Below are 14,197 nucleotides of genomic sequence, written 5' to 3' on the forward strand. Positions count from 1 at the left end.
AATACAACTGCACTCTGGTCACACTCATGACAAGTAAAAACACATTTTACCAAAAACATTGTTGTGATTGCACATTTTTCGTGATTTAACTAAGAATTAGAGCCTGATCTACAAAATGATTATTCCAATCCGTTGTTTCACCTGCGGCAAGGTCATTGGCAACAAGTGGGAGTCGTATTTGGGTCTCCTGCAAGCGGAATACACCGAAGGGTAAGTCACGCGGGAAAGTCTCCTTTCCACGCCGCATTTCATCATATAATATATATATATTATATCTTACAATCCAATCCCAGAGATGCCCTGGATGCTTTGGGTCTAAAGAGGTACTGCTGCCGTCGCATGCTCCTGGGCCACGTGGATCTTATCGAAAAACTGCTCAACTATGCTCCTCTGGAGAAGTGAACGGCACAATGGAAACCATCCAAACTGGACTTGGGAATAAAAACTCTAGATTTTATTGTAAAATTACAAATTAAAGCTTGATCGATAGCCCTAGAAGTTATGTATTAGCCCAAGTTGGTCGACCCTCACATCTTGTCCATGAACCACGGCTGTCCGTTGTTCTCGCGACGCTTGGTGAGAATCTCGCATCCGGTTTCGTTGACCAGCAGTGTCTGCTCAAACTGGGCGGAGTACAGGCCATCGGCGGTCACAGCAGTCCAGTCATCTGGCCAGGTTTCAGCCTTCTGGACGCCAACGGAGATCATGGGCTCGATGGTGAAGCAGTGGCCAGGGGCCATTACTCCTACGGCAGAGTTTTCTGCAAAGTAAGGACATTAATAATATTCAAAGTACTTTTAGCCAGCTCGAAAACTTACTGGCATAGTGAGGCACATTGGGAGCTGTGTGGAAAACACGGTGAATGCCATGACCGCAATAGCTGCGCACCACGCTGAATCCATGTGGTGCCACATACTTTTGGATCACGTTGCCAATATCGCGATACTTTTCACCCGGACGCACGAACTCAATGGCCTTGCTGAGCGCCTCGTGGGTGACCTGCACCAGTTTCTTGTGCTTCTCCGAGACATTGCCCACAAAGAAGGTCTCGTTGAGATCACCATGGAAGCCGCGATGATAGACGGTCACATCGATGTTACATAGATCTCCATCCTGTAGAGGACGCTGATCGGGGATGCCGTGGCAAATCACCTCGTTGACCGATGTGCAACAGGACTTGGGGAAGTTGTAGTAGTTGAGGGGCGACGGATAGCACTCCCGTTCGATGGCGGCCTCGTGGACCAAACGATCCAGTTCGTCGGTGGTGATGCCCACCTCCACGGCTTTGGCACCCTCATCCAAGCATTCTCGACCCAATCTGCCGGCCACTCGCATGCCCTCGATCTCCTCGTCGTCCAGCACCTTAATCTTGGTGCCCCGCAGTGCTTCCTCCGAGAGTGAACGTCCTGCTGGATGATCGGCGTAATCTGGACGTTGTATGGCGTTCGGAACTGTTCGCTTGGGAGTCTGTGGGAACGGGCGGAGCTTGCCGGTGAAGCGGAAATGTGGCCATGGATTGTAGGCTCCATCCTGTTCGGCAGAGTTCGAGGCACCGGCTGAGTCAAGAGAATTATATGGTTTCATTGCAATCCAACTCATTAGGAACAAGACTTTCTAAAACTGACCTGCTAAAGCATGAATCGCCTTGTGCTCCTTCCAGAATCCTTTGAAGCACGGCTGCGAGCAGAAAAATGAGCCCTTGATGCCCAACTTTAGGCAGGTGGGACACTGCAGGGTCGCATCCTTGCCGCAGTTGGTTGTCTCGCACTTTTGAGTCATTCTATTTCAACAATTAATGCGAGAAAAATTTCCGTGCCTGCCAAAAATAGTTTAACACAGCGTGACCGCACCGATAACGATAGAAAATACCTGGAAGCTTTAAAATAAATACCTTTTTATACCATTATATGACAATATATAAGCAATATGGCTTTTTGGGAAATTTGCCTTACGCTTCAAGCAAAATCATAATTCTATTGGTTTGATATTAAATACTGTTTTCTGATTAAACATTAAAAAAGTTGATATTAAATAAATACCAAATCAATGTTTAAGAATGGCGCTACATCGATATCCGATGTTTTCCAAGCACCGATAGCCTGGGACCAGTTCTGTTCTTATCGATACGTTTGTGCCAGGGTTGTTCGTCGCCGGCTGTAACGGGCATTAGTTTAAAATTGGAAATAACTTGATAACCATTTTATGTGTATTTAACCATTTAAAATGTTACTATTATGGTAAGTGATTCGTAAATAGTATTCATATGATAATTAACATAAGAAAAGAGTTAATAAGGGCTTTCCTTACAAATGGTTTAAAATCGTTCGAAATTTGAAAGTAAACAAATTAAATATGTAAGTTCTTCGCGGAGATCTTTGATCTGGCTAAGGGACACTGGCCCCGTGAATTCGTGGCCTTTGTTTTCGTCCGTCGGGGCGGCAGTTCAAACGCAGCCGCCTGTTGGGCACTTTTCCGCAGTTGTTCTCGGCGCATGCTCTTGGTGGGAACAGTTTGGACTTGGACTCGGTTTATCTGTCTGCTCTGTTTATGTTCTCAAATCGCGAGCAACTTCGGTCGTGAACGGACGTGCTTTCGCTGTAAACTCGGAATCGGTGTCGCGAAACAAAAGAATATTGGCAACAAACTTGTTTGAGTCAAATGGCCAAACGCAAATATCCGCAAAGGGCAGCAGGATAAATTTATTGGCCAGTGAAGTGAGTGAGTGTCTTGTTTCGAATTGGTTTGGCCAAAAAAAAAAGAGGACCCCTTTAATATTTCTACCTGCAAGGGATGCTGAGATTTCGGCAGAGTTTCGCATCATTTGCGAGCGCAACTTAACTAACTCAACAAGTGAATTCAAGGGTTTTCGCTCCTCCAATTACTGATTTTGTCCTCGTGATCTTCGTACTCGATTGAAATTCGATTACGATCGTTTTGTGTGTGTGCATTGAAATCAGCGTTATCAGTGTCTGCCCTGATCTTTGGTTTTGCGTTGAACATGTTTATTATTATTCATTTCTCTGGTTTCCCGCGCCCAACGACAATAAGTTAAGTAAACACGCTGTTTTTGTTGAGGATGCTGCTGCTGCTGTCTGTTGTCGTTGCTGCTGTATATGTTGCTGCTGCATGTGTTACAGCTGTTTCCATAGTTGCTGTTGCTGCTGTCACATGTGTTGCTACTGTCTCTTGTGCTGCTGCTGTTTCCAAAGCGGCTGCTGATGTCAATGTTGCTGCTGCTATCGCGTATGTTGCTGCAACTTTTTTAGTTACCGCTGTTGCTGCAATCTCATATGTTGCTGCTGTTTCTATGGCTGAAGGTGTTGCTTCTTTGTTGCTGCTGTTGCTGCTGATAGGAGCGCAGCATTCGAATGGCTATAAATAAAAAACGGCACGCGGTGTGTGCAGCAGTGAGAATCCCCCGGCCCGTCTCCGCCGGATTTTCAGCACCACCAGCATCGCTTGATTATTATTGGTGGGTGTTCTGCGTTTTACGCGACCACACACAGGCACACTGCCACACACACACTATTATCTTCGCCGTGCGGTTTCCACTTTTCCGCTTTTCATTCCGTCGTTAAGACGCAGCACATATCTCGTCAATTGGCAATCTAAAGGCCGCCGGCATAATTAAAATAGAATCATTTCTGATTTCGCTTTGTGTCGCACAGACATGTGTGTCTTATTTTGTTTGTTTGTTTTTTCTTTTTTTTTTGCAATACGGAACAATTGCGAAAGTCAAGGTGGCCGCGAAAAGCCGCGAAATAGTAGGGAATTCCTATGCGATGGCAACGAACTCGATCTCTGTGTACCCAACTCATCTTGTCTGGCCTTTTATTGATTTATTTTTTCCCCGGCAGTCAGTCTACTCTTTTTTTATGTTCCCCTTTGTTTTGACCAACGATCCTCGATCTTCGACGGCAATTAAAGGCAGGCCAAAATGGTCCAGGAAGGCAGACATCAGCCTTAATTTGCTTTGGTTGCATTGCCTGCTCGTCTTCGGAACTTTTTCATATGCTGCGCAGTGCGTACTTTGTTTGTTTGTGTGCCAGCCGAATGGAAGCTGATGGAAATTTATGCGTAGAGAAAGGTGGAAGAATATGAAATGGAAAATATGAAATTTTTGAATTGAGTTTGTGGAGGAGTGGGGGGGGGGGGCTGGGGCGGTACACCTAACACTTCCGGTTGCCAGAATATCAACTTCCGGTGGCGTAGAATTGTTAGCGGGGAAATGCTTTGGCACAAAAGACGCATATTGATATTGTTGCCCAGGCTGCTTACGCTCCAATAAGCACACCCACACACACACATAGGCAGACATACAGACGGGAAGGTCCTTCGTCCTTGGGAGCCAGAAAACGCATTTCATTTTTGCTCCAGTGAGTTGGCCCTTGTCTGGCAAACGTTTTGTGGCAACTTGGCCATTAAGCATTTCGTGTTTAAGCAGCAGGATCTTTCCCTCGCCCTTCCCTCTCAGGACGAAGGACCAACAGGACAGTACAGCAAGGAATAAAAATTGCCCGCGTATGCATTTCTTAACAACATTTCTCCACCACCCTCCCCCTTCGCTCCCCAGCGACAACATTTCATTTCATATTTTGTGGCAGCAGCGCTTTGAATAGAATTCATTTGGATTCCCTTTCCCAGGACACCTCGTCCACTTCCTTTTGCCTTTGTCAGCCCCTGGGTTTCCGCATCCCACATCCCAGAACCCAGATCTTCCACATCCCTCATCTTCCTGGAACACGCACTTCAGACTGATAGCGCCTGCTTAACAAATTTCTGCTGTATTTTTCGGTTCTTGTTCTCCACTTTATTATATTCCGTCTTCTTCTTTTTTTGCCATGGCAATGGGGATTTTTCCGCATTTTTAGCTGTCGCAGCAGGGTAAAAATTAAAAGCGAATTAAGTTCGAGGAGCTGTGGAGGCATCTAAAAGGTATCTAAAAGGTGGACAGCCGAAGATAACTGCACTTGACGCCGGATAGACCACAGGCATTATTAAACCCCAAATTTACCTGCCAACCAGGCGGGGTGGCAAATCTGCAAAAGAGATTTGAGTTATTTTATGGATATTACTAAGTATTCTGTATCTGCTACAGCAGCCATGAATTGGGGGGCTTTTTGGAAAGGGTCTTTATTACACATAACAAAAAAATTTATAAAAATATAGGTCTCTATATTCTTCAAATGGCTCAATCATAGTTATTTACTATTAACTTGCGAAAAATACCCAAAAGTTCCTGTCCTTTTATACATCTTGCACGTTATTAGTTTGCTCGCTGAATTTTCTCAGTGTAAGATCCCATGAAATACAAATATTTTTCCCTATGTAGGCACAACAGCTGACACCATCCTGCTAACAAGCAGCCGTCGCATCCACATCCTCCTCCAAAGTCCTCGAGAACAGGAGCACCCTGCCATTGAAAGTGTCACCCCAAGCTACTTCTTCTGTATTTTTACTTCATCTTTTGCCACGCCACTTTTTCTGCACCCCCTTCCCTCCGAATCACTTGGTTTCTTCCCAATTTCGGTTGCTATAAAGCAAAGTTAATGATATGTCGCAAGTGCTTGTTTGTCTGCCTGACTGGGGATGAGTGTGGGTGAGTGGCTCCACTTCCAGTTGGCTGAATACTGTCGTCGTTGCTGTGGCCCCATTCCATGTGTAATTAATTAAAGACTAAGCAGATTTTATATTTCACTTACTTGCTTGAGACTAATTTATGAGTATTTCCACTTTTTGTCATATTTCAAAGTCTGCACGATAGACTAATTGGGTAGTTCAGTAGTGGTAGTGAAACGGGAAATCTTGAGGCATTCTTAAGGGTCAAGGATATCTTATAGATTTGCCTCGTTGCAAAGCTATTCATTGAGCTCTCAATGGCTTCGATTGCCTTGGCCGTGGTTTCGCCACTTTTTAGTTGGCCAAAGCCCAACTTGGGCCACAAACTTTTCACTGGCCGTCAGTTTTCTCGGATCGTTTTCACTTGCACGCATTTACAAGCAAGAAGTTAAGTCGCCAGTTTGCTCAACGGGGGGCATTTTCTCGCTGGAATTTGTTGGCCCAGTCGCCCTTTTTTATTTGCCAAATTAAAAGGATTTCACTCGCTTTTCATATTTGCATTGGGGGAGCTGCTTTACGCTTTTATTCTTTTCATATTTTATCGCCGGCCTGCCAGGCCTTGTAGCCCATTGCCAACAATTTTCCCACGCAATCACCATAAAAAGAAATCTTTGCCGCCATATTTCTGTAGGATGCCTGCTCCTCTGTTGGTTTCTCTCTGGCAATTGTTATTCATGACCCGAAATAACAGCAGGGTGGCTGCAGGGATGATGATGAAATGAGATGGGTTACGCTGTACTGGGATGCCAAGGTGAGGCGCATCCCTGGTCTCCAATGGGCCGTGTTGGGTACTGATTCCTCTGGCCACACAACGCTCGTCATTCGTCGTTGTTAGTATTAATTATTTCTTAACTTTAGTGCCGGTTCCTGCTAGCACGGTTTATAAATAAAGCGCAGGCCCTTCACGGCATCGCTGGGCCTCAGTTCATCCTGCTGCTCCGGCGACCACTGGTTATTTGCATCGACCTTCGTCCTGTTTCTGTTGCAGATTATGACCCCAAAAGTGGGAGGGTGGCTGTCTATCTGTCTGCGGGGTATTTTATGGCTGAACTTTATTTACATTCACATGCCGAGCTGCTAAATAATCAGGACTCGACCCGACCACCCGCTCATTTCGTTTGTACTGTGCTGCAGGATACAGCAGCCAGGAGCCAGTGGCCAGGATATACGGATGTACCGCCTGAAGGAAGAAGGGTGTGGGCATTGGGAAGTGGGTGGGTGGGTTTTTGGCCATGGTCTGAACCGGCGTACAAGGGCCACAGGTGCCAGGCAGCCAAGTTTAATTATTTGCCGTTGGCTTTGGATTCGTTCTGGTTCTGGTCCTGCCCTTTGGGGTCCTCATCCTCTCGGTGCCCTGGCCTCTGGCCTGCTATCCCCCTCCGTCATGCCATCATCCCATCTGGTTGTCTGTTTGTTTGCTTGTTTGTTGTTAGTTCAGTCGCCTCGCTGCATTTTGCGCTTGTGAAGCATTTTAAATCGCATAAAAGTCGGCCGCAGCAGAAGCAGAAGGATCCTCTGAGCCCCCGGGCTGGTCACCCCATTCATTATACCATTTCGGCTGGCCTAGCCTTTGCGTCTGTAATTGAAATTAAGTTGTTGCCAAATTGAGGCTCGTAGTCCTGCTGCTCCGCCCACTTGTTAGCCAAGTCGTGGTCTGCATTTCGATGTCCTTGAGTGCTGCCGAAAATGGTCCAGAAATGCGAAAAGTCGCAAAGTGCTTGGCACTGAGCTAAACAACAACTCTGTTTGCCCGCAGTCATGCTGAATCCTTCTTTAAAATTCATTTGAGAGCCATTTCAATTCATATCTTTTGCCGTATAGCTTGCAACTGCAAATGTCAACTGTCAAACGGAGAAAATCAAAATTAGGCAAACAAAGAGCTTCCACAGCGAGTCCTGTCAGGATTTGCTCTTGTAAAACACTAAAAACGCCAGAGACTTCGAGGGTGGGCGCAAGTTGGCTGCTGGTGCTGATTCCCCGTCTAGTGCTACTCCAAATCAGAGACTGAGAATCGGAACCGCCCCGGCTGGAAAACAAGGATTCCCCAGCCACTTGACGCTTGTCATTGTCAGCTCTTGTAGTTGGAAAGTTGCGAGCACTTGACAAGCCTGATTGATGGCCTCGTTGCGAGGAGGAGCAAGTATGCCAGGATGCCAGAATGCCAGGATGTTGGGCTGCCAGGATATCTGGATATCTGCTGCCTGGCACTCTTATCGCATCTAATTAAACTAAAAGTAAATGGTGCGTGCCATTTGAAAATGACATCTTTAAGCGTTTAAGTGCGAATATCGAGGGGACTCAACGTGCACTTTGACGAATAGAAAGAACACTTATTTGTTTTTGTCAGCTATTACGTAGTAAAATTGCCATTTGTTTACGCTAACGAATTGACCTAGAACTCTGATAAGAATGCACCTACCGAAATCCATGTGGGTGCGATAAGAGCGGAGGAGGAAGTTCATGAGAATGGGCATGGAAATGGGAATGATGAGGTCCGCACAAATTCCATAATGAGCAAAGTGGCTGGAAAATGGCAAAGTGGAAGGCGCTTTCACTTTAGCCAATTAACATACTTTTCAACGATTTTCAATTTGCTGCCAGAGACGTGGCAACAAAGACAACAAAAGAAAAAAAAAATCGCAAGAGGGACGTACATTTCAAGTTAACTTGCCACCCACCTCGGGCCCACCACCACTGCTTATTTAGTTTGGAATTTATCAATTGAATTTTTAATTTCGCTTAAATGAGACGGCGGCAACAAGAACGGCGCCGTCATCATCATTCTCGTCCCTGCCGTTGGTCCCATGCGGCGTATACGTAATTATGCGAACGTGGATTATGGAAATGGCTGCTCGGGGGTTTCCCTTTCCTCATTCCCCCATTCGAACGCCATTTCCCTGCAGAAATAGCTCCTGCTGCTCCTTCTTGGTTGGGTGAAATTAAACGAAATGAAATTAAGAAAATATGTTGCACTCCTTTTGCCTCGCTTCGCTTCGCAACTGTTTTGCTTGGCTGCAAAAACTTTCTGTCCAAGGTTTCGTCCGTGGAATTGTCTGTGTGGTGTTTGCCTTTATTTGCTAGTTGCCACCACCGCCATCACCACCACCATCATAACCACCACCACCACCACCACACAAAAGGCAACTTAATTTGCCATAAAAAGCCAGGCGAGTCCTTGATTTGTTTTGTTTGAGCGGGGGCCGGAAATGAAATGATTTAATGAAATTGCCACAATTGCTGGGGAAAATCAGTAGCAGCAACAGCAGCAGGAAAACAGCCTGATGACAATGGTTTTGGTCAAACTTCAAGTTAATTGAAAAGGTTTTGTGAATTGCTCGGGGTTTTCGGGGCTAAGCGATTTTTAATTACCTGTTATTGTGGATTGCAGCAAAGGTGCCTGCCTTTCAGAGTTTCGCCTGCAAATTAATTGAGTGCTAAGTTAAGGAGCGGCAGGGGCAAGTCCTGCTCCTACCTGTCCTGGTTTTACGGGCTTACTGCCTGACCATTATCGTCTAAGTCGACTTCCTTCACTCGCCCCCGTTTTCCGCCCATCTGTTGGATTTTGCACCTCCTTTGTTCGTAGTTCAGATACCCGAGTTTTATGATCGCCCAAGGCACAGATGTTGGTTTCATATACACTTAAATATGTATATGCCATAAGATACATATGTAAATAAGACACCGGGTGTGCACAGATTGAGATTATCTGCCGGATACACATTTTGTCTAATATAAACCCATATTGATGAGGCCAAAACTCTGTGTGTTTGCCCCTGTGTCTCGCATCGATTGCATTGGATGCCTCATTTCGGAATTAGCAACTGCATCCGTGAGGTTGACATTTCCCAGCCAGAGTTCGCATTCAAATTGCAAATGAATGCCGGCACAGCAGGCAAGATAACCCCGATTGGGAATGCATAAGTAAATTGCTTTCCCCCAGCCGAATGGTAATGTTACTACTGCCGATTTCGATCTGCATTTTCGCAGTTTAATCCCCAGCACAATTCAGCTTTGTATTTACCCATCAATGTGTGTGAAAGTACGCCGTTTATTTCCGCCAAACAAAAAAAAAAAATACAATTATTTCAGGGCCATGAAAAAACGAAATCCAGCGAGCTTATCTCCAGAAAGTGTGGGTCAATTCGAATGGGACAAAGGGTTATCTTCGGTTCACCGGGGGCTTGGGAACACAGACCTATAGACTATATAGCAGCTAAAAACAAGGGAGTATAACATACGATTCACTTGGGAGTTTGATAAAAATGTGTATTAGTCATACTTATTTTGAAAGGTTAAAAAAAAAATAAATATTAAATATGACAAGACCTTACATTCATAACAATTTGATTGCACCTTGCTTTTAAGTAAAAAAAAATAGTAAACTAATACTTGAAACAAAGGGTTATCAGTGGGTTTAAACAGCCATGAACGTAAACAACATAATAATATAATAATAGTGCACACACAGAGTCAGTGTCACTCAGTTCCACTGAGTCTGGTACTAAACTGAATGAATCCGCCTCCAACTCATTCCACAATCTAATCAATGCGTTTCCCCTTCTTGTTTAACTATTTTCATTGCAGGCCCGGCACGTGCTAATCGAAAATGCAGAAATTATACTAAGAGCAGATAGGTAGGCACATCTCAGTCCAAACGTGGTCAGTGGTCACGAAACGAGGAAAGAGCAACAAAACCTAAAATCACAAACCGAAGACTTCAAAGTACACAAGAATTTGAAGCCACTGCAATGCGTAGGAGGCGTGGCACGCCCCTGGGCGTCAGCTGGACGAACTGCGTCCTGCTCCTGGCCACCGGTCTGCTGGTGGTGCTCATTTCGGTGCACGCCAAGAACCCCAGGCCGCATCGAGGACTACCCGCCCCGGCTCCTGCACCAGTTCCTGCATCCGTAGATCAGGTGGCAACTGAAAATGCCCACAGGCGGGAACCTACCGTCGATGGGAGTGTACTTCAACGGCTATCGGGTTCAGATAGGGCTGTTGACGAGGATGAGGATGTCGATGAGGATGAGGATGAGGGGCTAAAGCACCAGCACCTCGAGCATCGGCAACAATTTGACGCATATCTGGGCACAATCCGACGGCTGCGTCGTCCATACCGCAGCAAATACACCATCGAGCAGCTGATGCGACTGCATGTGACACCAAAGGTATCCGGAGACATTGACATGGATCCCTGCAAGGCGGGTGAGTACGGGTTAGGGTGCACATATCCCAGATTCCTCCTGATTCCACATTCCATATTCCGCTTGCCACGGGTCACGGAAATGGCTTAGCATTTGCCTTGCCTCGGCGTTGATTCAACTCCGCCGTGAGCCAATCTCTAAGCCCCGAATCTATATATTTACACAGCAAGGAATATATATATACGTTTTATAAAGAAAAATCTTAAGTTATACACTTAAAATATAGGCTTGAAGTTAGGAATATATGTCATTTTAATAATAACTCAAAGAGGAATAAAGCTAAAGTTAGTTCTTCTTTCAAGCTAACTGCCGGCAAGTATTTCTCTCAGTGCATATCTATATGAGATTTCACCGATACCCCAGTCAAGTCGTGGCAAGACAAAAGCTTTGAAAATTGTGTTATCCAGCGAGTTTGAGTAAAAGCGAAAAGTCTTGTTAACTCGAGACGCAGACAGCTACACACACGTGGAAGTGTCTCAGCTCCATCCAGAGCCACCCCTCCTTATCCCAGTCCATCGCATCCCAACCCACTCAACATTATTTATGGCCACCACCGAGACCACCCCACCCCACTCACCAGCACTTGGCATCCAGCCCCCCGGAAAAGCCCCTGTCAGCCGCTTGTTGCAGCGCTCGAAATTAAGCGCTATTGTGGCATGCTACGTCTACTTGTGCTCATCCTGCCTTCCGATCAGCTCGATTCAATTGAATTTACCTTAGTTTGCACAAAAAAAAAAAAAAACACACACACAGAAGGGAAATAATAAAAAACCAAGGGAAGATGTAAGGAAATTGACTGCGAGAGCAATGCGAAAACGAATGCGTCGCCAACGTATCAATGGCTCCTATTCACCCACCTCTGCTTGTCCGGACAAGGATCCCCGCATTCGCATCCGTATCCGCATCCTGGTCGGAGCTTAAGTCGGCGCTTGTGTCTGCCAAGGGCAGAAGCACCGGCTTCGATTGCAATTTGTCTGCCTCGATGTGGTAGATGGCAAGTTTATCTGCGGGTCCATCTATAAGTATTTGCTCACATCAATTGTCAAAAAGTTGAGCACCCCCTGCGGGTGGCAACCGCCCGTCCGCCATCCATCGAATGCCAAAAACCCAGTCAAGGACAGACATTCCTCGGGCGGAATCCTCTCCAAAGTATGCGTATATTGAACGGCAAACGACTTCCGCACTAACTATCATCATTGCCAATGCGATGTCAAGTGTTTGAATATCCCCGTCTTTATTCCGCATTTTGGATTATATTAAGGGGCTTTAGTTTGAGCATTAAAAAAAAATTAACTTATATGATTATTTATAAGCAGCTTTGGCGATATTAATTCATGCCGATTAAAACAGCGGTGTAAACATTCAATTAGTAAAGTTAATTGTACTTAACCCTTTGGCTGATTACATCAATTCCAAAAGTATTTAACATTTCATTGCTGGGAATTCGCATTGTTTTCAAAATAAAACAAATATGTTAAACGTTTGTTCTTTAAATTGCAATGTTAAAGCGCTTTTCTATATCAGCTCTCGCGGAATGTATATTGTTTTAAAATGCAAATGATTTGTTGTTATGCCTGTACCATTATGCCATTTATGGGCTTTTACGAACTCATCAACTCCCTTTTATGAGCATTGCGTTTCCCCCATTTGGGTAAATTACTCTCGTTGGTCCCGTGAAGGTCGATGTCTGGCGCTTCGATTGCCAGATAGGTCACACCGCCACATAGATCAACCATTTTCGTGTGGTTCCCCAAACTTTTCCAGCCCGATTTCACTTCCAATCAATCATCAGCGCCTCGGGGAATTTTTCACTACCGTTCTCTTTTTTTTTTTTTTTTTTTTTTTTTTATTAATTTTTTATTATTTATTGAATCTTCCCTTTGTGTTAAGAGACTAACAATAAGTGTTCAAATCTTAATCTAACTTAATTAACTTTCACTTAGTGATAGTTTTTTTTTTTTCATTAATGCCCTAATAAGTTTATTGCTGGGCTGGGAGGTCGTTGCGGTGCAGCCGGCTTTGACTGCATACTCGGATTAGTTTTCTTGCGAGGGGATTTGTATGGGTGGTCAGCTTTTCGTTATACTTCGTTTTTTTCTCAGCTATTACTTCGATTACTAATTTGATTTTTAGGTCTCTGTGTATGTTTTCGTTTCGAAGGTACCACGGCGCTCCAGTGATAATTCTCAGAATTCTTGACTGTGCTCGCTGAATAATGTCTATGTTACTTCTGGATGCGTTGCCCCACAGCTCGGAGCCATAAGTCCAGATAGGTTTTAAGACGGAGTTGTATAGAAGAGCTTTGAACTCCAGACTAAGTGGAGAGCGAGCATTTATGAGCCAGTGGAGGTTCCTTGCTTTAAGTTTAAGATGTTTCGATTTGGCTTCTATATGTTTGCGCCAAGTGAGCCGCCTGTCCAGATGAACTCCCAGATATGTTACCTCGTCGGCTTGTGGAATGCATATGTTATTCAAGACCAGTGGTGGGCATGTTTGTTTGTTTAAGGTAAAGGTAACCTGCTTGCATTTTTGAACATTTATTGAAATTCTCCAGTCGGCAAGCCATCGTTCTACAGATGTTAAGTGTCGGGATAGGAGTGCCGTGGCTTTTATTGGGCATTTCGAGCGACTGAGTATCGCGGTATCATCAGCGAACGTGGAGGTTGTTAGATTGTAGTCTATGGGGAAATCCGCCGTATACAGGGTGTATAAGATTGGACCCAGTACACTGCCTTGCGGCACTCCAGCTTCGATTGCGCAATCGCGTGAAGTGCTTGTATCGCATCTTATTGCAAACACTCTGTTATATAGGTATGACTTCAGTAGCTTATGTGTGTTTTGGGGCAACAGCTTGATTATTTTAAACAAAAGTCCATCGAGCCACACTCTGTCAAATGCCTGCGCGACGTCTAGAAAAATGGCTGTGCAGTATTCTCGATGTTCAAAAGCAGTACGAATTTCTGACGTGATTCGGTTGACCTGTTCGATGGTTCCATGTTTTTCTCTAAAGCCAAATTGATGTGTTGGAAGTGTGTTGTTTATTCTAAGATGAGGGCTAATCCGAAGGAGTAGCATTTTTTCAAACAGCTTTGAAAGACATGTTAGTAAGCTTATCGGTCTATATGATGATGGCTGCGTTTTATCTTTTCCTGGCTTTGGAATCATTACTATGGTCGACTTTTTCCATTTTTGAGGGAAGTATCCAAGCTTGGCGATTGCGTTGAACAACAGGCAGATGTGAAGAATAGCACACTTTGGGAGTTCAATGAGCATTCTTGGAGTTATTAGGTCGTAGCCAGGCGATTTTCTTGGGTTCAGTTGCTCTTTGATAACCTTTGCTAGTTCACATGGTCGGAATTCAAAGGGTTCTTGAG

General features: G+C 44.9%; 3 protein-coding genes across 5 annotated transcripts in view, besides 1 other annotated feature; 2 read left to right on the plus strand and 1 right to left on the minus strand.

Annotated features, from left to right (window-relative positions):
- Positions 1 to 8: 8 nt before the first annotated feature.
- Positions 9 to 496, plus strand: Polr2L (RNA polymerase II, I and III subunit L). The gene is made up of 2 exons (NM_143023.2): positions 9 to 210; positions 294 to 496. Exons 1-2 carry the CDS (start codon positions 116 to 118, stop codon positions 400 to 402), a joined length of 204 nt encoding a protein of 67 aa, NP_651280.1. The 5' UTR covers positions 9 to 115; the 3' UTR covers positions 403 to 496.
- Positions 435 to 1,862, minus strand: CG13630 (uncharacterized protein). The gene is made up of 3 exons (NM_143024.3): positions 1,626 to 1,862; positions 819 to 1,556; positions 435 to 760 (listed from the first exon to the last, which is right to left on the minus strand). The coding sequence occupies exons 1-3, from the start codon at positions 1,777 to 1,779 to the stop codon at positions 528 to 530; spliced, it is 1,125 nt and encodes a 374-aa protein (NP_651281.1). The 5' UTR covers positions 1,780 to 1,862; the 3' UTR covers positions 435 to 527.
- A 332-nt stretch (positions 1,863 to 2,194) lies between these two features.
- tok (tolkin) overlaps positions 2,195 to 14,197 on the plus strand; it is a 29,429-nt gene continuing 17,426 nt past the window's right edge. The window contains exons 1-2 of one of the 3 annotated variants that reach the window (NM_170168.2): positions 2,195 to 2,237; positions 10,204 to 10,824. In NM_170168.2, coding sequence (NP_733035.1) covers positions 10,368 to 10,824 — 457 coding nt within the window. In that variant the 5' untranslated portion in view covers positions 2,195 to 2,237; positions 10,204 to 10,367. Of the gene's footprint in view, positions 2,238 to 2,554; positions 2,719 to 10,203; positions 10,825 to 14,197 lie in introns of those variants that run through there. The other 2 variants (NM_057531.4, NM_001300581.1) reach the window with 2 other exon arrangements.
- Positions 12,653 to 14,197: part of a mobile genetic element that runs on past the window's edge.

Source organism: Drosophila melanogaster, chromosome 3R (assembly GCF_000001215.4).
Source record: "Drosophila melanogaster chromosome 3R".
In the NCBI taxonomy this organism is placed as follows: domain Eukaryota; kingdom Metazoa; phylum Arthropoda; class Insecta; order Diptera; family Drosophilidae; genus Drosophila; species Drosophila melanogaster.